Source organism: Peromyscus eremicus, chromosome 3 (genome assembly GCF_949786415.1).
Source record: "Peromyscus eremicus chromosome 3, PerEre_H2_v1, whole genome shotgun sequence".
Lineage (NCBI taxonomy): Eukaryota > Metazoa > Chordata > Mammalia > Rodentia > Cricetidae > Peromyscus > Peromyscus eremicus.
In genome coordinates, this window is record NC_081418.1 from 45,399,474 (window position 1) to 45,425,775 (window position 26,302).

At 40.4% G+C, this 26,302-nt stretch overlaps 1 protein-coding gene across 1 annotated transcript in view; it reads left to right on the forward strand.

Moving 5' to 3' along the window:
• Nucleotides 1-26,302, forward strand: part of Exoc4 (exocyst complex component 4) — a 755,612-nt gene that overhangs the window by 633,364 nt on the left and 95,946 nt on the right. The window contains exon 14 of the mRNA XM_059257532.1: nt 7,700-7,878. Coding sequence (XP_059113515.1) covers nt 7,700-7,878 — 179 coding nt within the window. The remainder of the gene's footprint in view (nt 1-7,699; nt 7,879-26,302) is intronic.

Genomic DNA, 26,302 nt, shown 5'->3' on the forward strand with positions numbered 1-26,302 from the left:
ATGGATGCTGGAGATCTGAACTCAGATTCTCAGGCCTGCACAGCAAGTGCTTTACCAGCTTAGCCAGCTTCTCGGCCTCCATTGTGATTTTTTTTTAAAGTGGAGGAAGAATAATGGGTGAAGAAAACAAATGGAAAATTACTGAGAGAAGAGACAGACATCTAGAGAGGGTTAGTTATTTCCTGAAATAAAAACTAGCTCCTCGCATGATAGTATATCAGGAAACACATGGGTGAGAACTGTTGAAGGTTAGACTTGGAGAAAAATAATACCGTAATCAAGGTAACGGAACAATTCTATTACTTTCTATTTATGAGTGTTTGGTAAAGATGATTTTAGAAAAACAATTTTTGAAAACCTGATTAAAAACCATCAGTAATATTCTGTCCCCATCATTTTTGACAAGAACAAATTAAAAGGCTGAAGATTGAGTGATGGTAAAGAGCGGAAGTGCTAAAACAGAGGTGTCGTTGTCACATCTTAAAAGAGCAATCTGGAGTTTTAGGATCTAGGCAGGTGGCCTGGCCTTCTCTAACTTTCATTAGTTTATGCTCTGCCAGATTATTAAACCTCAGTGATTTTTAATAGGTTATATTAACATGCTTCAGTTTCTTCATCCACACAACAGAATCACCCAATCACCTTGCCAAAGAATCTAATTAATTTTCAATAGCATTAAAATAGGTATCCATATTGAATCTTACATAAATCCAAGTCCAACCTGGGAAGCCCACTTCAGGTACTTATCTCACAGTGAACTTCATGCATGCATTGGTTCCCTGGGTTAGTCAGGATCTGAGTACCACACAGGAGATGTTACTGTTACCCACAGTAATGGTCAGAATCCATTACTTCCACACCATCTGATAGCTGAAAGGCCAGAGCCGGGCACATGTTAGTAGAACTCGAGGAAGCTAGGGCACAGTAGGGTAGAGAGGCCACAGCTACAAGGCAAAGAACTGACACTACAGGGACTACAGAGCAAACGCACTGCTTCTCTTTCCCTTTGCCATTCAGTTTTCTACCAAGGCCTCTGATTTCAGAACCTGGGAATCTGCAGACAGCAAGCAAGGGTTGTGCTCCATTTTTCTGCTGTAGATGAGAACCACAAAAAAGGAAGGGAGGAATGACAGATCTTAGAAAGGTCCACTCTGATACTCATTCTTCTTTTTTTTTCTTTAGGTGTACATACATTTTATTTTCTAGAGCAGTTTTAAGGACACCTCCTGCTCTCACATGTATACAGCCTCCATTATCAACACCCCTCACCAGACTGGCATATTTGTGTTAGTGAACCTGTATTGGTACATCATGTAGTTTACCTTGGGGTTCAACCTTGGTGGTGTGTGTTCTTGGACAAATGTAGAATAACATGTATCCACCATTTTAACATCATGCAGAACATTTTCTGTGCTTTGCCTCTTTGTCCCTCCTCCTAAACCCCACTGATAGTAGGACTTTTTCCCCCTGCTGTCATAGTTCTGTGTTTTCTGGAATGTTAAATATGGCAGAGATACAGAATGCAGCCTTACCAGATAGGCTCCTTTTACTCACTGATGTGTCCTAACAAGTTCTCCCGTGCCTTTTCTTGACTTGTGCTTCATGTTTGAATAAATGCCCCCTAAAATTGCACATTAAAGGCCCAATCCTTATCTTGGTAGAAAGGTGGTAGAAACTGAAAAGGTAAGGCCAAATGGGAGGCCTCAGATGATGGGAGTGTGCCTAAGAAGGAGACTGTGGGCCTGTTCTCTAACCCTCCCACTTGTTTCCTGGCTAGGTAAATGAGTTTGCCTGAGATTATGGTTACAGGCTGCCATAGGCCAAAGCCAATGGGGCTAACCTCTCATAGACTGAAACCTCAAAAACTAAACCATAATAAGTCTCTTATCTTAATAAGATGATTATCTTAGGGATTTTCAACAGTGACAGATAGCTGACCAACACAGCTCAATAGCTCTTTTTTCATAAGCAGTATATAATATTAAATAGGATACATTCACCCACTGAAGAATATTTTGGTTGCTTCCCAGTTTTGGTCATTATGGGTAAGCTACTAAAAATATCCATGTATGATTTTTTGTATGGATATAACATTTTGGTTAAACCAAGAGTATATTATTAGGTCATGTAATATAAGTATTATTTAGTTTAATACAGTTTGTAAGAAACCACTGAGGTGTCTTTCACTGTTGCTGTAACATTTAGGTTTCCATCATCAATAAGAGTTTCTGTTGTTTCCACACTGTGATGGCTACTTTTGTCAACTGGCACAGTCTAGAATCACCTAAGAGTCTTTTTTTTAACTTTCTTTTTATTTATTCTTTGTGTCTTTCACATCATGAATTTCAATCCCATTAATTAATTTCCTGGTCCCTTTTTATCTGCCCTCTGCCCTTGCAACCACTGCCTATATATATATATATATATATATATATATATATATATATATATATATATATATATATATATATATATATATATATTTATAATTTAAGGGAAAAATCTCATCACGGAAGCTATAGTATGGCACACTGAGTCACACAGTAAACCCTTTAGTCCATACATCTTTCCTTGCAAGTGTTCATTGCAAAGAGTCATTGGTCTGCTTTGAGACCTCTGGTTTCTGCTATACTATTGATGCTGGGCCCTCACTGGGACTCCTCTTGGCTATCCTATTGTTGCCCTGTGTCATGGAGGTCTTTCAACTTTGGGACTGAAGAACTGGTCCCTTCACGTGCTTCAGCAGATCATAGATGGGGTGAATGATGATTCTGGGGTTGATAGTTGCAAGGTTGGTCAGCCCTCCAGCTGTCTCCCATCTTCACCACCAGGGTGAGCTCTCCGGCATTGCCCTGGCTAGTCTCTTGAGTCATTACATTCATTTCAAGTATGGGGTCTTTACAACCCTCTGCCACACCCATAAGGATGATTATTATTTAAAAACAAAGAAACAAAAATCATGAAGTAGCTAGTTTAGCAAGGCTGTGAGGAGACTGGAACCCTTGTCCATATAGTCAACATTAATAAAATAGTAGATGAAGTAAAAGCACAATCAATCATGGTTGCTACCTGTCCTGCCATGCAAAGTTGTTGTGATTGTCTTTCTATCCTGAAAGCGAGACAGCAGGAGTAAGGGTCCTATACTGCAGCCACCTGCTCCATATTGCCCTTGCCTGTTGCCAGTGCCTCAGCTGGCCAGATCTCTCTCCTGTTTTTTTCTAGCCTTTGTTCCTTAAAGACCTGAATTCCTAATGAACCTGCCTTTGTCTGGATATTATTACTTTACCATGCTGTTTACTGTGAATATGTGAGAAGTTCAAAGCAGCCCGATGGCAAGCTCTCCTTCCAACTAATGCAGCCACCATGTCTTCCAGCAGAAGCAGTCCTTCCTGGGTACTACCAGGCTGCCTTAGCCCAAAGCTGAAGGGGAAAGAGCAAAAGTTCCACGAGTAATAGTCTAATGAAAGAAGGGATCCTTTCTACTTTTTTTTTTTTTTTTTTTTTTTTTTTTTTGGTTTTTCGAGACAGGGTTTCTCTGTGTAGCTTTGCGTCTTTCCTGGAACTCACTTGGTAGTCCAGGCTGGCCTCAAACTCACAGAGATCCGCCTGGCTCTGCCTCCCGAGTGCTAGGATTAAAGGCGTGTGCCACCACCGCCCGGCCTCCTTTCTACTTTTAATCCCAAATCCTCAGACTCACCTTTTCTTGTTAGTAAGGGATACAATGTGATTGGTCTTTGGGTCAGGTATTCCAGCACACCAGCATTATAAGTAGTTTTCCATTTGATAAGAGCTGAATTCTGCCCAGGCCATCTTGCTGCTTGCTAGCTCCGTCTGGATGATTGTGATTGTATGGTTGGAGAAAGGAAGACCAGGAGTCTGTACTGTTACATTCTTGGTCAGCAGCATTGTTAAACAAGATACTGTGACTATGAATAAGACCCTAAGTAGACATAACAGAGGGACTAGGATAAATCTTTCAGGCAAGGAAGGCAACCTCATGCCCCAGGTGCCTGCTCCATATGGACCTGGCAGACCAGGAAGGAAGGAAGGAGTTGATCTGCATAGCCACGAGCATGGGTCTTTGCCCTTCCCTGTTCATATTTTGACACAGTGGTGCTTGCTCTTCAGGCAGCGTGTTCCAGGATCTGTAAGACCTCAAAGCTGAGCTCAGCCCTAGGAAACAGCAGTAAAAGATTAGGGAACAGGCACAGGGAAAGAGACAGAAACGGGTATGTGCCATGTCTGATACAGCCCAGATCTTCAAATCAATCACTTTTGAAACCGTTTATGATGTTTCTTTCATAATTCCATGTAGCCTGCTGAAAATGCAGATTTTTTTCCTCTTCCTTTCAGTAGATAACAGAATTATTTAAGTTCTAAATGGAGACAATTTTGTGCATCCTTTGCAAAATTCTTTGAAATGAATTCTTGTCAGATAGACTTCTTTAAAGAGTATAATTGTGTGTTAAAATTAAGTTAAACAGATTTAACACTCATGGCAAAATTCTCTTAAATGAATCCTTGTCAGATCAAGGTCTTTAACGATTTAAAAAAAAAGTGTGGTAAAATTTAAGCTTAAGAGGCTTACCATGCTTCTTCAGTTTCATGGGTGGTGTGAGCTTGTTGGCCAGCTGGCTATGAAGGGGGCTCTTCCAGAGATCAGTTCTTTGAACATAGAAGTTGTGGGTTCTCCTTCCTGTCCCTGGCTGTACATCGTATCATCTCTGCACAGTGAAGAGGGAGGGCCTCTTCCACCCTCCTCCTGATTTTGTTCTCGTGGCTGTGAATCTTGTGTCCTCCTGCCTCCTTTCCTGGGATTCCTAGATTACACTGTGTGCACAATGTAATAATAGTTTTGGTTGACCCAACTGCATATCATCCATAAAAATAAGCTACACCAAACATTTTCTGTGATATTAAGAGTTCTCCACTGAATAATTTCTAATGACTCCATAGTGTAGATATGGTAAAATTTAATAAATCAGAGAGTTTAGAAAATGAGTCTGCAGTCAGGCAACTTTATCCATTACTCTAAGGTTATTGTAACACACAAAAACCTTCCAGCATGCTCTTTCCTCAAAGGAATGATTTTGTATGTGAAATGGTTATAGCTGTCAATCAGTTATTCTCCATGTCATCGTTTCTATGCGTCTTCCAGGTTGTTAGGGGGTGATTACGGATTCCTGTCAAATGAGGTATCTACTATGTATTCAACATGAGGCAGTTTGTATTTTTCTAAGTCTATTGCTCTCCTGTCTGAGGAGGTTAAGCAAATCTCAGTGATCCAGAGGGAAGAGGACCAGCGTCCAGTGCTGGAAGCACACACAGACATGCCTGGGGCCCATAGACCTGCACACATGGATTAGACTTCTACATAAATACACTTGTCTTGATTGTCACATTCCACCCAGAGTTAGACCGACATGCATAAAAATGGCTCCAAGCCTGGCTTTCAAAGCCCTTTGCCTCCCCTGTTGCTTTTTAACCACCCAGCTCAGAGACATTTTTTGTGTTATATCTATCAAAGATGATTAAGGGATTGGAAAAGTTGATTTATAAGGACATATTAAGAAAAGTAAATTTTGCAACCTGGCCCAAGGGAAGACATTATAGATGTTTTCTGGCCTCATATCACGAAGGAGACTTAGTTTTGCTTTTCCCAGTAACTAGATTTTAGGGACAGCAAAATTCAGAGGAAGTTTTCTGAGGATAGCCTCACTTATGCTAATTAGATGATTGTGTCAGTTAAAAATTGCATTTAGCAGCTACTACCAAAGTAGAAATAACAGCCTTTATTTTCTCTTCTCTGACATGAAGCCCAGAGCATATTTTCTGGGGCTGAAGTGTGGTACCTGTGATGTCACAGTATGCTTGAACCATCTTACCTCTAGGCTCCATCATTCTTAGTAGTGACTTCTACTCTCAAGGTCTCCTGATATTTGAGAAGAGCCACTGTAGCTCAGTTGTTATGGCTACATGCCAGAAAGGAAGTGGGCAAAATTAGTCCTGATCCACCATTACTCCAGAGAGCTGTCTCCTACACAGCTCAGAATTCATATCACATGGCACTCAGTACCACATTTGCAAGTAGACAGTGAAATTTAGTGAGATAGCTTGTTTCGTTGTTTTGACATTGGGCACACTTTCAACTACAGTAATATGAAGGGCCTTTTACCAGGTCGGACTAGAATAATGAGCACTAGGTAGGGGACCAGGGATTTTTATCACAGTAATTCACCTCTAGAGTAACTGTAGTGCTAGAAGGTTCCATTTGTAATATTACCCCTTGAGACTTAGTTCCCACTGCTCACTCTTACCTACTTAAGTGCATTTATCAGCACATACCTTGAGTTGATTGTAAATAACTAGCCTTCTCAATGGCCCTAAAAAATAATAACTAAAATGTTATGATTTCTATTAGATCCCAAGCATTGTGTTGTGCACTTAAATATTCCTGAGCAGGGGATGAGGACAGAGGAAACATGGTTCCCTGTAAGTTGCTGGTGGTGAAACTGAGAGATGGCCATTGAATTTGTTAACATTTTGCTTTCATGATTACTGATATTTTCCCAATGAAAAGTTTTCAAAATCACCTCACCTAGTCCTCACTTTACTTCAGAAGAAATCAGTACCATTACCACCAGATGCATCATCATACAGGGAAGACCAACATCCCACCTTCAGCAAGCAGCAGACTTTTGCTTCACACCTGGGTTTCCCACTTTGAAGCTGGAGCACAATTTTTACCCAACCATCACTTGGAAACTAGTTAGATGTGTGTCATTTGGGGAGTCAGTCACCCTAATATCTTTTCTCAGATCACAGGTAGAGCTTGTTAACACACTGAAATTTCATATGCACAGTCCAATGTGCTTTATTGCCCCTTTAGCCACAACTTATCCAAATCAGCCAATCACCTGTAACTCTTCCTTTTAAGAACATAACCCTCTGTTGAAATGAAGTTTATCATGAGTGATGGCTTAATGTCAGATATCTTTAACAGCATTTAATTCACAGCAGGGTTTCTCTCACAGTGAATACCTGCTCCGATGCTGGATCTTAAGTGCCTGTATGTCCAGTAAGAGTCTTTTTTATTGTATTTTATGTTACTACTCATTATTTACTCAAAGCTTAAATTGTGGTTTTACATTTAAATAGAGCCCTCACATCTGTTCACTAAGGTGATTTGAGTATTAAAAGCCTTAGGACTGAGAAAAGGCTCCAGGCACCTCTTTCCACTTCCTCTGGTGTCAGCTCTTCTTATCCACCATGTGTAACCAACTCCTAGTCACCTGTTCTCACTTTAGCAGTCACTCTCCTCCCCATCTCTTTCTTTCTCTCTCTCTCCCTCTACCCTTTCCCCTCTTAGGAGAAAAGATTTGTAAAAATAGAGCAGTTTGTTTTTCAGAATGTCATCCCTGCTGTGTCCGGACATGTGGTCTCCAGAGTTCTTTTGTTGCACCATGTTGTAACTTTTTCACACCCTTTAGAACGTTTGAGACAGTAGGCTCTGGGAAACCCAGGGAGTAAAAGGATCCCTGCATTGCGCTTCTTTGTGCTTGTTCCTAGATTTTCTGTCACAACATAGATTAATGCTTATATTTTATTTGCTTCAGAGTCTTTTTAAAATAAGTGAATGAAACCTGTCCCCAGCTTTTACCAAACAGTAAGTGAGGTGTGGCTTTGATTTGTTTTTCAGGGCAGCCTTTGGCAAGGAATCTGAAGTTCTAATTGGGAATCTCGGTGACAAACTTATTCCTCCACAAGACATTCTCCGTGATGTCAGTGACCTCAAAGCCTTGGCCAACATGCATGAGAGCCTGGAATGGCTGGCCGGCCGAACAAAGTCAGCGTTTGCCAACCTCTCTACATCCCAGAGTAAGTGCCCAGGAGGGCGGCAGCTGCTGGGTGATGCAGAGCCAGTCTGAATGCTTCCACTTGGAACATGAGTGCAGGCACTTGTCATCTAGTGGAGCGTGCTCCAGGGTGTCAGAGCCATGTTTGAGTTCTGTTCACACTGTATCTCTCTTCCTTTGAGATTCTAGGGAAGAACTCATCTCAGCTTCCCTCTATGGAATATGAGAAGCCAAATGGCTCATATCATATGGCTTCATACTAAGCCCTAGAAATACAACCCCCTGGAAGATGGCAATACTAAGTCTCAAGAACAGAAAGCAATTCCTTTTGTCTTCTTTCCAGCAACTTCTCTTAGAGCCTGAGTACATGGTTACAGTTTTCTTTTAACTGGATAAAAGCTAATAAAAGTATCTAAAAAAAGAATAATAGAAGTGAGTGAAATAGAAAATAGAGGTAATAAGGATGACAGTTATTCCAGAAAAGAGAAAGATGAGAGATAGTAGTTATAGATTTCTAAGAAGTTGAGGATTAATTAATTACTATAAAATAAGGTTTATTTCGTGTATATTTAATTTTCCTACATTTGTGTATATTTACTGTGTGTGCATAGTACCTGTGGAGGCCAAAAGAAGGTGTGGGGTCCCCGGGACTGGAGTTGTTAGTGGCTGTCCGTCCCCTGTAGGTGCTGGGGACAGAACTCAGGCCCTCTGCAGGAGCGGCAAGTGCTGCGGCATCATGCTCGCCACTAATAGATGCTTTTTGGAAAGCTTAATTCAGAGGTTTGCAGATGGAAAGTAGAGGCTGAGGGACACTAGTGTGGATAAAGAGGAAAGCCAGTTTAGATGTGCGAGTGGAGGGATGGGCGCAAATAAGGAAAAGCAAGCTCTTGGCAGGAAGAGAGCACTGAGATCATCTCTGTCCTGTTAGGGCTAGCAATCAGATGATAGTCGTTAGGAAGAAACTGCCCATGTTTATTGTGACTGTAAATTTTGGAAGCAGTTATTTATTATCAGTGTCCTGTGAAGTTGTTATTTTTTGAGTAACCACAATTGCAGCCTAGAAGCGGAATAGGAGTGGATGAAATTCACAGGGATAAATTGTTCCATGAAATACAGGCCCACAGCCAGAGTCTTTGAGATCCCTTGAAGGCTCATTGCTTGTGCCCTCTAGTGCTGATCATGTGCCCATCCCCACAGCTGGTGCGGAGCAGCAGGGGGCGGGGTGGGCAATAGAAGCAGTGTGCAGGTAGGAATCTTATCATGTGCTTTGACTTTTTCTTCAAAGGTATACTTTTCACTTGTATTTTTATTTAAAATATTGTCTTATCTACCTATAAAAGTACACATGTTCAGTCTCAGAACTCTGCACAAACAGAAGCTCACCCTGTTAGGGGTAGTTTGGGCCTGGTGTTACATTTGAGCAGTGTGCATGAAGCACTGTCTGTGGAAGGTCACTCCTCTCTACAATCCCATAATCACAGTCCTGTTACAAGCAGCCACTGAAATCATCCCTTTTTCCTCCTAGACCCACTCTGTTCTTCCTCTCTAAAAAAGTCAGAGCTAATTTCCTCTTTGCTAACTGCAAATAGCTCTGAAAAGGAACCAGGTACCTCTTTTCCTGGTTTCTTTTGGCTCCTGTTGATGCAGGTATATTTCTCAGTGGTGTTTAGAAGGGATATGCTTGTTTGGTGGCGTATGTGTGTGTACACACACACACACACACACACACACATTAGATCTAATATTGTGTAATATATTTTAAAATTTTTGAGTAGCATACCATGTCAGATTTCTAGTCTGTCCATTCTCAAAAGGTTTCGCAAGACAAAACAGTTTGAAGCTAGCCACTGAGTGATTCAGACAAGCTAAGCTAACTTGATGTTAACTGTTTTCTAAAGGAGAAAGATGCTCTCTAAGTTACACTTAACTTTGTAATTGCTCAATTTAGCTGTTGTGTTCATGTCACTGAGAGTACCCAGTGGAGATGATGTCTAATGCATGTCTTTAATCATCTCTGTTATTCTGACAAAGATCTCTTCTACTACGCCCATTAGTGCTGTGTCTACTGTGCTCGGTTCCGTCTTATAATACAAGTTGCACCCTCTCAGTTCCTTTCAGGGTGATTATTCCACCCAGTGAGTGATTTAACTAACTGTCAGCATTTTTAAAATCAGTTCAAAACCCAAGTGAACTATAATCACTACTTCTGGTGTCTTTGCTAAAACAAAACACCAAGCAAGCCTGCTTTATCTTGCTCACAGTCAGCCCAGTTCACCCCCACTTGCCAGGTCTGTGAATTCCCAGAGAGATGCCCATTGATGTTGTCATTTGAACAAAGATGGAGATTCCATTGTTGGCCTACTTTGACTGCTCCACGTCAGTGTGACTCTGCACCAGTGTGTGTGTCTAGAAAAGGACAGCTCCTTATTATTGTTTTGAAAAGTGAACCCAAAGATTACATCATCTTAAGTACTTCCCGGCCAAGAGACTAGAAAGCATGAAGATGATGCCCAGCAAGATGGGGAGGAAATCAGGCTTATTTCTTGTTCCACGTGCTGGTAACTGTTTGCTATGGTAAATGCCATGTTGCATTAAACTCACATTACAACTGTAATGGACTAAAGACAGCTGGCAGAAAACCATTTTCATATTAAACATCTCTTCAGTCAAGTACAGCAGGATCCTCACCCACCTGAAACATGTCATGGCCTCCTGAGAAAATTATCATCTATTGATGGCAAAGTATGGTTGGTCACACCATTTTCCAGGAGATCAGAGTGAATGGCATTTCCAAGGGGGATTTTCTTTCTATTTCTTTCAAAATGTCATTCTCTCTCCTTTACATGCAAAGGGGTCTCCTCCCCCTTTTCTAGATGCTGACTGCAGAAAGTGTTGCTTTTACTCTGGGGCTTCTACAGTCCATGGTTGCTGTTCCATCTCCTGAGGGTATTCCCCCATCAAACTTCTCTGCACCCGTTCCTCTAAGATTTTTTCAGTTTGAAAATAGAGAAATAACTCATCAATAAAGGAAGCTTGCTGCTCTTGCTGAGGATGTGAGTTCAGTTCCCAGCTCCCAGATTAAGCAGCTCACAACTACCTGCACCTCTAGCTCCAGTGGATCCTATATCCCCTTCTAGCCTGTGTGTGTGTGTGTGTGTGTGTGTGTGTGTGTGTGTGTGTGTGTGTGTGTGTATCCGTCTGTGTGTCCCCACACACATGAATGTGACACAGCATGTGTGTGGAGGTCAGAGGACAGCTTGCAGAAGTCAGTTTTCTCTTTCTATCATGTGAGTTCTAGTGATCTAACTCAAGTCAATGGGTTTGTTGACAAGCAAACTGAGCCAGGTCCACTGAGCATGAGTATTTGTGATGGACATTTGCACATATTTCCCACCACTTCCCACTGTTTCACCCAGTCTCTAGTAATCACCATTCAGCTCTAAATTTCTGTAAGATATTTTAAGAACTATCTATTTAGGTATGCTGTACACTTTTTTCTATTGACTTTTTTAAATTTCATATGCAGTCTATCAACCCCTTATTAGATGTATAGTTTGTCTCGATTTGTAGGTTGTTCACACTATTGACTTTTTGCTTTTCAGAAGCTTTTTAGTAAGTTTAATGCAATCCCAGTTGTCTGTCTTTGCCTTGATTTCCTGTTGAAAAGACTGTCCTTTCTGCAGTGTGCTTATCATCTTTGTTGAAAATCAGTTGATTGTGAATGCATGGCCTTATTTCTTGACTCTCTGTATGGATACATCGGTTTCCAAAAGCAGATACACAGACCTGAAGGAGCCGCCGGGGCTTGTTCTGCCCAGGATGCTTTCTCACAGAGTTCCTGCATTCTGACGTGGGTTCTGTTCAGATGTCTAGGATTAAGGTTCTACAGCTTCCTTGATTATATACTGTATTGTGCTGCTTAAGCTAAATTACTACTTAAGAGGCCATATCTTTCTGTTAAGGCTATATGCCTTAGTCCTTTATTTATGTGTTATGTTCTATTCAAAAATTCAGTGCTCAATATTTTCTTTTTAAAATGTATCTAAAGGGCTGGAAATATAGTTCATTCAGTAGACTATTTGCCTAGCATGCACAAAACCCAAGTTCAGTCTCCAGCACCACATAAAACAGGAATTGTTACACTAGCCTATAATCCCAAAATTCAGGAGTTGAAGGCAGGAGGGGCAAAAGTCATCTTCAGTTCATTAGTTTTGATCATCATTTTCTTCTCATGCCTCAAAAAAATTTCTATACCTTAGGTACATAAATTATTGCATATATCGTTTTTGAAATTCATCTGAGTTGTAATCAATATTAATGTGTCACCCTTTTTTTGTATTACAAACATTTTCTGATTGAGAAACTCTGTCTTGTTATGCTCTGTAATATATTCTAGATATTTCACTGTGCCACACTGAATCCACTAGCCTTATATGGCTATTTAAATTAAAATGTCATTTTTTTCTTTCTGATCACTTCACTATCATCAGCTCATGCTATTGAACATTGCTGTGGCTCGTCATCCCACCCGTGGATGAATGTTTTTAACAGTAACAGTCCATATACTCTGCCCTTGCAGCATACTCAAAATGTCTAAATGGTTGTCTCAAAACCTGAATAACTACTTGAACCGTTCAGCCCCTAAATCACATATGCACCTGTGGAGAACCATAGAGGTTTCCTAGTGAGAACTGATTCAGGGTCCGAGAATCTGAGCTTGCTTTACCCAGCAGGGCTGCATAAGGGGATGATTTGACTACAGGCATGGCTACCAGGTGTTTGGAAGGGTCTACACTTGGCTGTATGGTGGGGGTCCTTTGATCTAGCAAGGGGGGTGTCTTTTGCCCTGCCTCTTGGCATTGTTATAAAAAGCCCTTTAGAATATATGGAAAAAGTCAATAGGTATTGACCCAGGTCCTCCCAAAGCTATCTTGTGTTTCTGTCTTTCTCCTCTTCTCTATCTTTCTAGTATTTTCTTATCCCTCTCTCCTCATAAGCACCCTTGAAAAGATGGGAGCTGGCCTCCCACATGCACCCCCAAGAGAGATGTATGTTATGGGTCCCCTATTTTCTAAGCTGGTTTTTCTGTTGATGTTTATGGGTGCTAAAAGGGAAGGGGTGAGTGATCACATAATCTCAGGAAATGTGGTGGTGAAAACACCTTGAGTATGCCTATCTACCCTAATCTATGAAGGTTCCAATGTATTGAAGGCTACAACAGCAGTATAGTTTATCAGACATGTTGCTCGTGGGAATTCTCTCGCTGCAAGGATGCTCACAGGCCTTTCCCCATGAACCAGCTTCTTGGCCTCACAGTTCAATGCTACAGTGCTATGATTTGCTTAATGGCGCCTGTTTCTCCCGTCCTTGCCAGGCACAGATGTTCCACAGTCGCAGAGACTTAATTTCTTATTCATGACAAATTTGTACAACCCCAGGTGACTTCTCTTGTAATTTAATTATTTCACTCTTCAGTTGTTTGGGTTTTGAATGTTGAAGTTAGCCGATATAAGATGGCCCACATTTCCTGTTTTCTTAACCCTCAGTTCTCCTTCTGACTCTTTCCACTCCTTGAGTTCATCTCACAGTCATCAAGGAGGCCAGGCAGTCAGACACCGGTGACAAGTCATGCCAATAGATCCATTATGGGGCTTCTAGTCGGCTTTTATTAAAGGGGAAAAATGGTTTCGTGTTTTCAGACTTCAGATTTCAAAGACAGTACAGAGAACCCCCATACGTCTCATTCCCAGATGCCCTCTTTGTTAACATCTTCCATTAAGGTAGACTATTTGTCTTAACTAATGAGCCAGTACTGATATGATACATTGCTATTAGCTAAAGTCTGTAGTTTAAGTTTCCTTAGTTTTAGTCTAATGTTCTTTTTCTATCTGGGAGCCTGTCCAGGATATCATAGTACATTTAACCATCGTGTCTCCTTTGGCTCATGAAGACTGATGGTTTCCTAGACTTCCCTTGTGATTTTTCATTGTTTTCAATTATTGCTTGAGAATTTCATACATTTATGTAGTGGTTTTTGATCAAATCTGTCCTATTCCCTCCACCTCCAGTTTCCCTGTTTTTTGTTTTTGTTTGTTTGGATTTTGAGGTTTTTGTTTGTTTGTTTGTTTTTTGCTTTTTACATATATGTATGTTATCCTTTAATCACATCAGAGACCTTTGAGTAGCTACTTTCCAGTTCTTGATGACCTTGGCACATTGAGGGATGGTGCTGGCTGCGTATTTACACAATGCCCTTAAGTGTGGGTCTATCTAATATTTTTATTAGTCTGGGCATATGGATTTTAAAAAGGAAGACTACCTGATGTGTTGCCATTCTCTTCTAATGAATTGTTCATGTTATCACCATATCATTGATACTGTTTTCAAATTTATTTCCGTACCTCTAATTCATTTAATCTTTCTAGATAGTTCCTTCTGAATTCCAGATCAACTCTCCACTTTCCCACCACAAAGTGGCTTTGCCCATTCAATCTTTCTAGTGACCTTTAAAATTTATATATAATGAAAGCATCTATTATGAGCCAAATGTTTAGCCAAGCTGAATACATTCAAAACTAGCTATCCAGTTCAAATAATGATGTGATTGATGTAGATTTTAACTGATGGCTCTGAAAGGCTCCATTATAGGAGGAGCTGGGCTTTGCACTTGGGGCACTTCATTGGGGCCTCAGTAGTACTTGGTTGTCTTGTGTGTTACCAGAATTTGATGGACTCATACAAACGTATTATTTCCAACAAAACCATATTGGGGTCTCTTCACTAAATAGGCATTTTTAATGCATTGTTGTCTGGTTTTAATGTGTAGTGTTGAATTAAAATCTACTTCAAACAAACATTTTGGGGTAGCATTTCTCACACTTGACTGCACATAAGCTATAATCAGTAGGAGAGCTGAGCCCTACTCCAAAGGTAACAAGATGTGCTGCACCCCAAGCCAGTCCAGTTAAGATAAGACCTACAGTTGTCCAGAGGCAGCTAACAACCTCAGCTCATAATTGAATTGTATTTACCTTTTAATAGCAGACAGTCAGGGTTGAGAACCACTGACCTAGAGCCCCTAAACATTTCTTCCTCCATTTCTGTAGCTCCATGTATGGAAGAAATTTTTGTAGCAGGTTTTCTGTTCTTAGAAGCGTGGTGTTGACATGACCCCACTTTGTGGACAAGAGCAGAAGCCACAGAGATAAGGTACTTGCACAGTGACTCATTTTGACTTAGCAGTTATCAGCCTGACTGTTGCCCAAAATGGTTGAAAATTAAAATGTTCTTTTTATACTTCTGAAGGTAATAATAATAACAGGAAGGTTTCTCCTAACACAAAATCTTCAGTTGCCAAACCTATTGAATGGATATCGAATCAGATGCCAGCCAATTATATCATTGAAAATGTAGGTAGAAGTGGTGCAGGTGGCCATCCACACCTACATGTCAGCATGGCTGCATGGCATACCAAGACATGTTCACATGTTACCTGCTATGTGCTTCAACACTTCCTAAAGTGGAATCTGGATTCTTTCATGAAAGAACTCACTATCTTGGTCTTTTTGTGTCCTGATGGTAAACAAAAATGAGATGCAAATCGCCCAGGTATAAAAGTGTCCCATGGGATAGTGTCCCCTTTCAGCTTTGCTTTTGGTAAACCATTAAGGCAGCATTCCCCTTGTCCTAATTACATCTGATTCTTTTTAATGAGAACTCTCTGTGTGGTGATCCTTTCCTGCTTCAGTATTTACAAGTTTCAAATATTTGTACACTGTTATCAGACATCCCGCTTCAATCTGCCTGAGCCTGCCCCTGTGAGTTTAGAGTCTTTATTCATCTTTCTGTACTTAGGTTTTCTAGTCCCTTCATCATTTTCTGGTGTTAGTAGCTGTCATTTTTCTAAAATGAATTTATTCTGTGTCTCCATTCCTATCATTCTTCTTTTATTGATGATACTTTTTAAAGTCATTGTTTAATTTCATGGTCGTGCTGTTTGCTAAGAAAATCAAATTACCATTGATGACATATTTCCTTCATGAGTTTCTCAACCACTGGCCATCTCTGAATTTGTTTGGGGCTTCTCTAATCAACATTGCTTATACTTCTGTATAAGCCTTTCTTTCATTAAAAGAACATCCTAATGCAATTCTATGTTATATCCAACTTAACAACTAATCATGTTTTGTTGAGGCAAAAACACCAACTGATAGTTTTTGCTCACTTTCAGCCTTAATTGTACTGTGTTGATTTTTACAAATGCATTGAAACTTACAACAAGAAAAGAACAGTATGGAAGCTACTGTGGTCAGGGTGTTTGGTTGTTAGGACGCCACCTGTTGATATTAGAAGTGGAGATGATGCTTTCCCTGGTGTCAGAAGGAGTGCCACCTGGGCTGCTGTTGGCTTCTCCTTGGCATGGGCTATGATTGTGGATTAATGCCAAGCTTCAGGGAAACCCTTGGGGGTTTCCCATGTTCCCTTTTGTTTTAAGCAATCCTAAATACTAATGCATAAGGGCTACTCCCCTTTTGAGCCGTTCCTACTCTGAGTGGCTCCCAGATTATAGTTAGTCTTGCCCCTCCCCACACAGCTTCTTTCTAGTTAATGTAGAATGTGTCCTGCTCTTCTTTGTCCCAGAGACCTGAGCTAGTTCTCTGTCGTCAGTCTGATGATGTTTTCTAAGGTTCTTTGTCTTGTGCCGAGTCCTGATTGGGGAGCAGAGCCTCCTCCCACTCTGTAAGGAGGCAGTTATCAATTGCAGAGCTAGAGGAGGCTAGTGCTATGGGCATTCCAATGTAATTATGAAGTTCTAAGTATCTTCACATAAAGAATTATGTGGCTATTTCTTTGAAAGTGCCAACATTTGTATCCATAAGGGAAATATTTTATTAAAATATGATAATATCATGGATGCTTAAGTGTGGTAGCTGGAAGCTTCCAGCTGAATGATTGCATCTGCAAACAAAACTATAAAATGGAAACAGTAAGAATAAATATAAATGAAAATCTCTGGCAAAGATGGGAGGCAGAAGTTGGAAAATAAAAGAGTTCTAAAATGGCATGCTGAAGTTGCAGGCCCAGCCTAAGAAGAGGGTGCAAATTCCCTGGGGCAAGGCTGGCACCCTGCAGAACAGTGAGGAGGGATGGCTACTGTGGTGGCACGGCTTAAACGATACATCTGAGGAGACCAGTTTGGCTGCCAAATGGTCCAAATGTTACAGTGCAGAACAGTAAAGCCAGGACCTGAAGACACACATCGAACTGTTAAATCTCAGCTCCTGTCGATGACTTGGGTGCTTTAAAACTGGAGACAAGCCCAGGAACCAGTGTGAATTTGGGACTTAATGAACTCCACTGGAGAAAGATTGGCCTTTTAATTTTTTCATCTTTGACACAAACTTTGTTTCTGTCAGAAAATGTATTGGGTGAAGAGAGATGAATCTTGACAGGGAACTCCAGAAGTGGAGGGGGGCTGGAGGATGGGGTAGGCCTGGCTGATTTCATGCAAGATATCTCCATCACTGGGTAGGACTGAATTTAGAAAAATATTCTAAAGTTAAACAGGATATGCTTCAGAAAGTTTATGTATTCATCAATGGTACCCACAACCCTTTTCTGGCCTGCCGGAGGAGTAGTTGTGTGAATGTGTATCATGTAACAGCCCCAAAGGACGGCATGATGATGTTGGTGGCACTCCACAGTTAGAGTCCACTTCATAGTTTCATAGACCTTTAGAGACATTAATTCTTAATTGCACATCCCTGCCTCAAGCTATAGTTGACAGAGCAGCTTTTATTCTCTTAGTTTAACAAAGTATGATCACAGAGCACAGAAGTTTGGCCATTTGCCCAAGGTCAAAAGGAAAAAAAAAAAGGTGACTAAATCTGTTTTCAGAGTGTGACATGATGTTCAGCTCACTTGTGATAGGGTGTCAGAACCCAGGCCAGTGTGCCTCTGTTTTCCCACATAAACAAACAGGGCCATTCTCAAGCTGCCCCCCATAATGACAGCAACTAAGTGACGACTCTGTGGCCTGCCTGAGTGCCATCATGTGCACTGCCAGGAAGAGTGGGAGGAAGCAACCTTGGCATCCCTGCACCAACTTTTAAGCTGGAGCGCTGGGGCTGCCACCCCTCTCCCTGCCCCCCAGGACCTGTTTTGAGAGACTCTTTGTCATGTGTTCAAGGAAAGTTTCTCTTATTATCTTAAATCCAGCAGTATAATTTATGTTGTAAATTATGCAGAAAAATGTAAAAGACCTACATGTTCATATGAGGAAAAGGAATGTGTCAGGTGTGAATCTCCAAGGCACTGTGTCGCTTCTTAATAGCGGTTAATAAAGGTACTGACGCCTTTAAGCTCTGGTTGTTGAGTCCTGAGTGGATTTGACTGAGTTTTTACCTAACAAGTTAATTCAATGTTTATGAAAGGAAGAATAATGGGGACTTTTCTATAAGGCCAATGAAAAACCCCAAGTGCTTCATAGAAACCCAGGTGATCTGATCTGATCCTTGAGAAAAGCAAAAACCTGCAAATGTCAGAGAGATGCTGTATGCTGGGAAACCCCTTTGGACAAATTCATCTAAAGAAGGTGCTATTTGTAGGTGACTTTTCTGGCAAGTCTGTCAAAAGCTTCTTCTGCAGATAAAAATTCAATAACCTTTCACTGTGGATGTGCCACAATTATCACTCATTTAAAACAGTCCCTCTAATAGAGCGTTTTATCACACTGGACAGTCTCTGCATTGTTCATTATTTAGTGTTTGCTAAGCTGATGGCTCTTCCACTGCACTCTTCTTATCTCTGCTGCTTCAGAATTGGATTTTATATTTCTAAACCAGCCAGATATGACAAGTCATTTTCTTTCCTCTTGTCTTTTAAAAAAACGCAAACTTGATTTCTTTTTTTCCCCCAACAATCACCACTTAGAGATTAAAGTTATTGGAAGTGCCTGCATTAACTAGCCTTGGGCCATACGGTGAAGGACTGTTGTATTTTAATTACAGTTGGGTTTTCCCCTCTTCTTTTGTATCCTCTTTATTGTGCAGTGTATGCATAGCCCGTACCTCTTTGGACCCCCACTTCCCTCCCTTGCTGCTAAAACACACAGTGTGTGGTGTAAAGATGAGGGTGTTGCAAAGTCTGATGTGCTTAGAAGACAAGGCAAGGAAGGTATTATCAGAATTATTATATTATAGAACCTCAGAGTGGTGCTGATAAGCGATGTAAGTGGATCTCTCGGTAAACACAGACGGTCTCCAGATGAGAAAGTTCCTGAAAGGAAGATGATAAAGTCATTAGCCTGACACCCAGGAGGAGATGCCCATTCAAACAGCATTGCCTTCCTCCCGTGTGTAGCTCATTACTGAGAACATTAACTGTTTTCATTCTGGGAAGTTACGCCATCTATGGTTCTGGAAGGGTTGTTTTTAAAGCAGCCATGTACATGGCCTGACTCTGAGCCAGACCTAGAACACATACTTTTAGGTATTGTCTTTTATTCAGGGTTTTGTTCTGGGCTCTTTCTGATTGAGGCGAAATCCCATCTCTTTCTAGTGAGAACACCCTGGGACAGTGGGTCAGAATAAAATGGCCACATCTTCCTTTACTGGGAGCTGTCTCCTGGGCCTGCTGAGGACTTGTCCATTGCAAGATAGTCTCTCACATTTTTTTAGAGAAATAATAAAAATCAAGTTTGATGGCAGGTATATCTGTACAGTCAAATCTCCTCAAAAAGACTGAGAAAAAGAAAAACATTTTAATTTCAAGTTTTATTTTATGAACAAAATAAAAACGACTTTGTAGTCTTCTGTCACATACTGATAATAAGAACTTTGGGAACTGGCTTTATAAGAAAAATATTTGCTCAAACTATGTTCAGAGGCAGGAGGTGCTTAGGGCTTCCTTCAAGTCTGCTTCCAGAAGGAAATACAACTAAAACTCCACTATCACGTATCATTTGGTCAAAGGCACCACAAGCCCAATTAACGCATTTGCTCAGGCCAACAGCCTTTTACATTTTCACAGAAATCTTGGAAGTGTGCTGGAGAAACACCCCCACGAGAGTTCTGCATATGCTGCTGTATCAGCCTCTCTGGAAAGCAGAGCATGGGTCACCCACAGACAGATGGCTGCCACAGGCATCACTGTTGGCCAGAAACCTCCCCTCCCCCACCTGCTGTCCTTTTTCTTAAACACCATGCTCCGATTTTCTCTCCATTGACCCAGCCCTACCCATGAAACACCAAAGCCAACTCAGCACCTAATTTTGTACCTCCCTTCCTGACTTGCATTTCAATACCAACATATCCCAACAGATGAACTGGGCAAAGTACTTACCATTGCTAAAAGTGTCATCTATATTTTAAAGCCCTGGTAGGATTGCTTGGAGGATCAAGCCACCTAATGTATGCACAACACCTGTTCTAGTGCCTAGTGAACAGTGAACTCAATGAGCGGTAATGTCTGTCTTCTTCTGCTTCCTATTGAAGCTCTCTTCCTCCTGAGACAATTTTAGCTCTGACTCTCCCACTGTACTGCCAGTGTTTGCCCACAGTGCCTTGTGAGAAATGCCCCAATCTGTATCCTGTTTTTCTGTCTCTTACTCTCCCCGTTGATGGCTTAACCACTCTGCTTGCTAACTTGACTTCACTGTCAAGGGATCTTTGATGTATTGCATTTGAAATTAGATTTTTGAGCTCTTAAGTTTAACAACTTTCCAAATTCCATGTGGCCTAGGAACTCGGGCATGGGGGAGGTGGTATTTATTCATAAATAACCACAATAAGTGGAGCTTGATGTTAACCCCTTAGTTGTCATGAGTAACTTCTCTGTAAACTTTGACTTCAGTGTATCAAGCCATATGGAGCCGACAAAGCTGCTGTATTATTGTAATAAGGAAATAATGTGACATCGATTTCCAGAGCCCCTATTTGCTCTAGAGCTCTGAACCTTTAACATTAAGGGGTTCTATATGCATTGGAATAAGCTTGCATAATCATTGTAGTTAAAACATACCCACACTTCAACTGGGCCTGACTCACAAGAGTGGCAGGTGATACAGCTCCCTGCTGACCCCTTCTCTGCTGCCTGCCAGGTCATAAAACACTTGAAGTTCCAAGAGTTCAGATTCTGCTCCCCTTTTAGGAACATTGCCTAGGAATGGAAGTTACTCTTCTTTGTTGCTATTTCAGCCATTTTTAATGGGCAATTCGAGGGCATTAAGTACATTTACAACTGTACAAGTTGTTGTACAACATCACTATCATCTGTCTGCAGAACTTTTCTCTCTTTTGAAAACTGGAATATTAGGTATCTATTAAATTGTTCCTTCTTTTTCCCAGCCCCTAGCAACCAGTATTCTAAACTTTCTGTCTCTAGAAATGCAACTGGTTTTGGTACTCTCTACAAGTGGAATTATATAGGGCTTTTCTTTTGTGACTGGTTTATTTCATTCTCTATGAGACTTAAAGATCCATCCATATGTGATATGTGTCAGAATTTCTGTGTTTCAGAGGTTGTATAATAGTCTATTGGATGGCTATGTCATCTTTTGTTTTTCCATTCATCCACTGATGGACACTTAAGTTGCTCATCATACCTTTTGGCTGTTGTCAATGCTGCTATGAACATGGGTATGTAAACATCCAAGTTTCTGCTTGGAGTTCTTTCAGGGATGTACACAGAAATGTAGCTATGGAAATTAGTATTTTGAGACAGATGCACTTTATATGTTTTTGTACTTACTGCTTACCTTGCAGCTCCCTTATTGCTTGATGTCTTCTGAAGAAAAGTTTAGTATTTTTTCTTATAAATGAAAGCAATAATAGTGTTTATACATTCCAAGATCTATATGTTCCATGCATTTTTCCTGACCTATAGCCTATTGGGTTCATTACTTTGTTCATAAGTAGTGGAGTTTGCATAGGGGCACATTTGACTAATATCAGGGTTTATGCCTCCTAATCTCTGTTCTCTTCAAATAAATAATTATTCCTTGTCTCCTCTTGGAATAAAAGTTAAAATAAAAACCCTTGGATGATGCCTTCTTTTTTTACTTCTAAGAAATTCAACATTTATAATTAAACTTTAAATTTTCTGTTCCATTATCAGTATGGACTATATACCTCCTAAGAATATGTGAAATATACATTGGGCCATTGAAACAAAATATATTATTATTTATATATGCTTTTAAAAACTAAAACAATCAAAAATTATGTAAACTTCATTGGTTTGATATTAGAAATTGTATAGGGTCTTCGTTTAGGCTATATATCAAGTGCTGTTGGTAAAGTATCTTGAGGGAAAAAGACCTAAGGATTCTAAAACAGGCTAATTATGGCATCCTTTGCCTGATTGTTTGTTGGTGTTTTCTTTTTGGGAAAATGTCTAGTGAACTAGATTTCTAAATTTTCTGTTGGATATTTAGTTTTGTGATTGTTTGGTTGGCTGGTTGGTTGGTTGGCTTTGAGATTATAATACAATTATATAATTTCCCCTTCCTTTTTCTCCTGCCAAACCTTTCTGTAAACCCTTCCTGCTCTCCTTCAAAGTCATGGCCTCTTTTTCCACTAATTGTTGTTGTGTACATACATATTCCTATGTGTAACCTGTTGAGGCCATATAATGTGACTTGTATGTATGTTTTGGGGACTGACCATTTGGTCCTGAACAACCAATTTGTGTGCTCTTCTCTGGGAAAGACTATTTCTCTGCTCCCAGCTTTCCTCAGTTGCCTTTAGTTCTTTGTGTAGGATGGGAGCATTGTGGGCTTTTCTCCATTCCATTTGACATGTTCATTAGTGTTGTCCTTGTTCTTCTCGACGTTTGGGTGGTCATGTTTATGGGACTTTATGTGTCTAGCTTCCGAAGCTAACAGGAGACACAATCTCACTGCAAACTACCTGATCTTCTGGCTCTTACAATCATTCTGCACCCTCTTTCACAGTATCCCCTGAATCTTAGGTGGAAGGTTATTTGCTGATGTTGGATTTTTTAGTATTTACTAAACTCACTTTCCTAAAAATAATTTAAAGCAGAAACCATGGATTAAAGAGCCAAGCAAGAACAAACCATGAGAAAATGCCAAGCCCAATTTATCATTGCGCTTAGTAGGGCTCTTTGTGAGTTTTCTATGTATCTGATCTGTAATAACAGACTAATCAAATACCTGAAAATTGGCCAAGAACTTAAATGAGTCAAAGGAATTTCCTGAAATACGAATTTTTATCTAAAATCCTTAATATGAACCTTGCTTGTCCTAAGTATATGCACGCTTTGAGCTATTGGCTAGTGTAATTTAAGGCTCTCATGGTTGGGAAGACATTTAAGAACTTTATTTGCCCCATATTTAACTTCTCTGATACTGATTTCTTTTCAGGTTATAATAAGGGTGTATATTCATAACATAATAAATATGCATAAATTTTAAATGACTACATGTTCATGCACTAGTGATTTGGACTTCAAAATCACTTCTGTTAGGATATGTAGTGAAAGGCCCTCTGCTGTGGATATTGCTCTGTATAAATAAAATGCTGATTGGCCAGTAGCCAGGTAGGAAGTATAGGCGGGACAAGCAGAGAAAAGAATTCTGGAAACAGGAAGGCTGAGGGAGAGACACTGCCAGCTGCCGCCATAACAAGCGAGATGTAAGGTACTGGTAAGCCACAAGCCACGTGGCAACTTATAGACTAATAGATATGGGATAATTTAAGATATAAGAACTAGATAACAAGAAGCCTGCTGCGGCCATACAGTTTGTAAGCAATATAAGTCTCTGTGTGTTTACTCGGTTGGGTCTAAGCGGCTGCAGGACTGGCAGGTGAGAGAGATTTGTCCTGACTGTGGGCCAGGCAAGACTGGAGAAAACTCCAGCTACAGCCCTCAAAGCTCAGTGAGCCTCTTGACTACTTTTTATCTCCAGAGATTCTCAGACAGCTGGGTTCAGTGAGCACCTCAGCTGGGGGCTACCTCACCCACCTCTCCTGTGATCTTTCATCCTGGGCTGCTGCAAAGTAGGAAAGCAGGAAAGTTGCATGAAGGCAAAGGCAGAAGCTGGGACTCCTAAGCCCAGGTTCTGAAATTTGTCCAACCTAACTTCAGCCATATCCTGTCAGCCAATGTCATCGAGCCACTAGAGAGTCAAGAGACAGAGAAAGATTGTTTCTTAGAAAAATTGCAAAGAATTGTGACTCTGTATGTTCTACTCCACTAGGATATGATGAGGAAAACCATGTTTCTTATTTATAGTTAATCAGTTTGACCCATACAGAATGTGTTTTCTGTCCATTTCCTTATTTAAAAAAAAAAAACAAAACAAAACTACATTTTTGAACTGATAGAACACTATACTTGTTTTTTTCTTTCAATGTGAAGACTATGGAGAGTAAAATGGGCAATTAAAATCATGCCTCCATTAAGTATTTCTCTGTGATGTGTTCAAAATGGTCTTTGTATCCTTGATCTAGAATTAAGTGTTTTTAACATTATAATATTTCCATAAAGCCAAGGTTTTTCTTGTTTTTTTTACTAGATGCTAACATAGCATGTCTTATTGAAAAGATTGCTCATAGGGTTTTTTTCAGTTAGCTCTTTTACATAATTTTATTTTAAAAAAGAGGATAATTTTATGTACTGTTAAAAGTCTGAGTGACCCTGAACAGATTGGGAAAGATGGGCTGAATACTAACAGGCCAATAACACTCTACATACTAGACATTTTCAAATAAATATGCATTAACTTAAAACATCTACCATAACTTTCAAGTCCTTAATTTTGAATAACTGTAGTCTTTAGTCTTTAATTAATTCCTTGTAGGAAAACATAACTTAAATTAAATTAGCATTTTTCTTATATAAGTCCCAAGAGTTCAAGGTATTCTGGATTTTAGATTAGGAAGTCAAGATTCCTAAATGTTAATGAGGTGTTTTCTGTGTCCTCTACATGGATGATGGATTATCCTGATTTCCGGTATATGCTAACCCTCTCCTAAGGCTTCACATACATCATGGAACAGCATGTGCTGGCTTCAGCAGAACTGCTCCCAACACCTAAAGGGTTGAGAAGTACATCTACTTCATGTATTTGGAAAGCCTGAGAAACAAGAATAGTGAAAGACAGCTATTTAGCTAGAATAATTAAGGACCAATTACCCGTATTGAAATCCACAAAGCTTCCTGCTTTCTCAATGGCAGGAGACATAATGAGATACTTGCCAAACAAGCTATTGTTGCCAGATTGTTCCAGCTACTATTCCTTTTTCTCACCAGCGCTTCCTATCCACTTAGATTGTAAACCAGTGGCATTAGGCAGCAGCCAGGGCCAACCTGAGTGTGTTCCATGGGGCCTGCTGGCACTGATGTTGATCTCAGTGTTAACAAGGTCATCATGAGTGTCACTGTCTGCAACTAAACAGCTCCGGACTTAACCCCTGGAAGATGGATGTAGTCAGCAAATGTTTCATCGGACTGAACTCTGTTAACAAATGCTGCCAGGGAGAGAGAGCCTGCTGCTCTTGCTTCCATTTGCAGAACTGGCTCCAAAATCAAAGGAACCTTCTCCCAAATCTGGTTCTCCCAAAATCTACCATTTCTTTGTGTTCCTCACATAATAAGACTCACAATAACGATTATAGCTTAGAAAGCTTCTTTTCTAGTTATCCATTATCTCCTTGGATTAAATAGTATGATTACCTTTAAATCCCCACCATACTTTAGTCATTTAACTTCATTATTTGATGCAATATATTTGATTATATTTCTGATTTTTCGTTAGGGATTTTATTTATTAAAGGTGTTCCCTCTTGCCTCCCACTTTGTCTCTCCTTACACATTTTTTTCTTCAGCACCAACTTTGGCACAAATGTGCACTCAGTATAATGTTTCAGAAGTTCTTTTTAAAAAATGCAAGGGATTGGCATAGCAAATTATGTTGAAAGAAGAAATAAAGAGGCGACTAAAAACAAGAAGACCTTTTTGAACATGTCTTTGGGAGATGCATAACCTCAGGTTTTCTCCCCCACTTCACCTAGCTGTGCCATTATTTGTATCAAAACCGTAGTAGAAGGCTGAGCGGGGTTGTTTAGCTAGTGTAACACTTGCTGTGCATATGTGAGGATCTGAGTTCAATACTCAGGACCCAGTTAAAAAGCCATGCGTGGTAGTACAAGCCTGTAATCCCATTGCTGTGGAGGCGGAGAGAGAAGGATTCCTTGGGTTTGATGGCTAGCCAGTATGTCCAGTCAGTGAACTCCAGGTTCAGTGAGCAACTCTGTCTCAAAGCATAAGGTAGGTTTTTGCATGTCTGCCCTCTAAAAGAGAAGGGAGTACACCTACCCTGTTGCTGATGATAGTGGGATCCTTTGCTAACATCAGAACCCAGCTTCTTCAGTCTTCCAACATGAACCTAATACTCCAGGAGTAGCCCAGGCTTCCAGCAC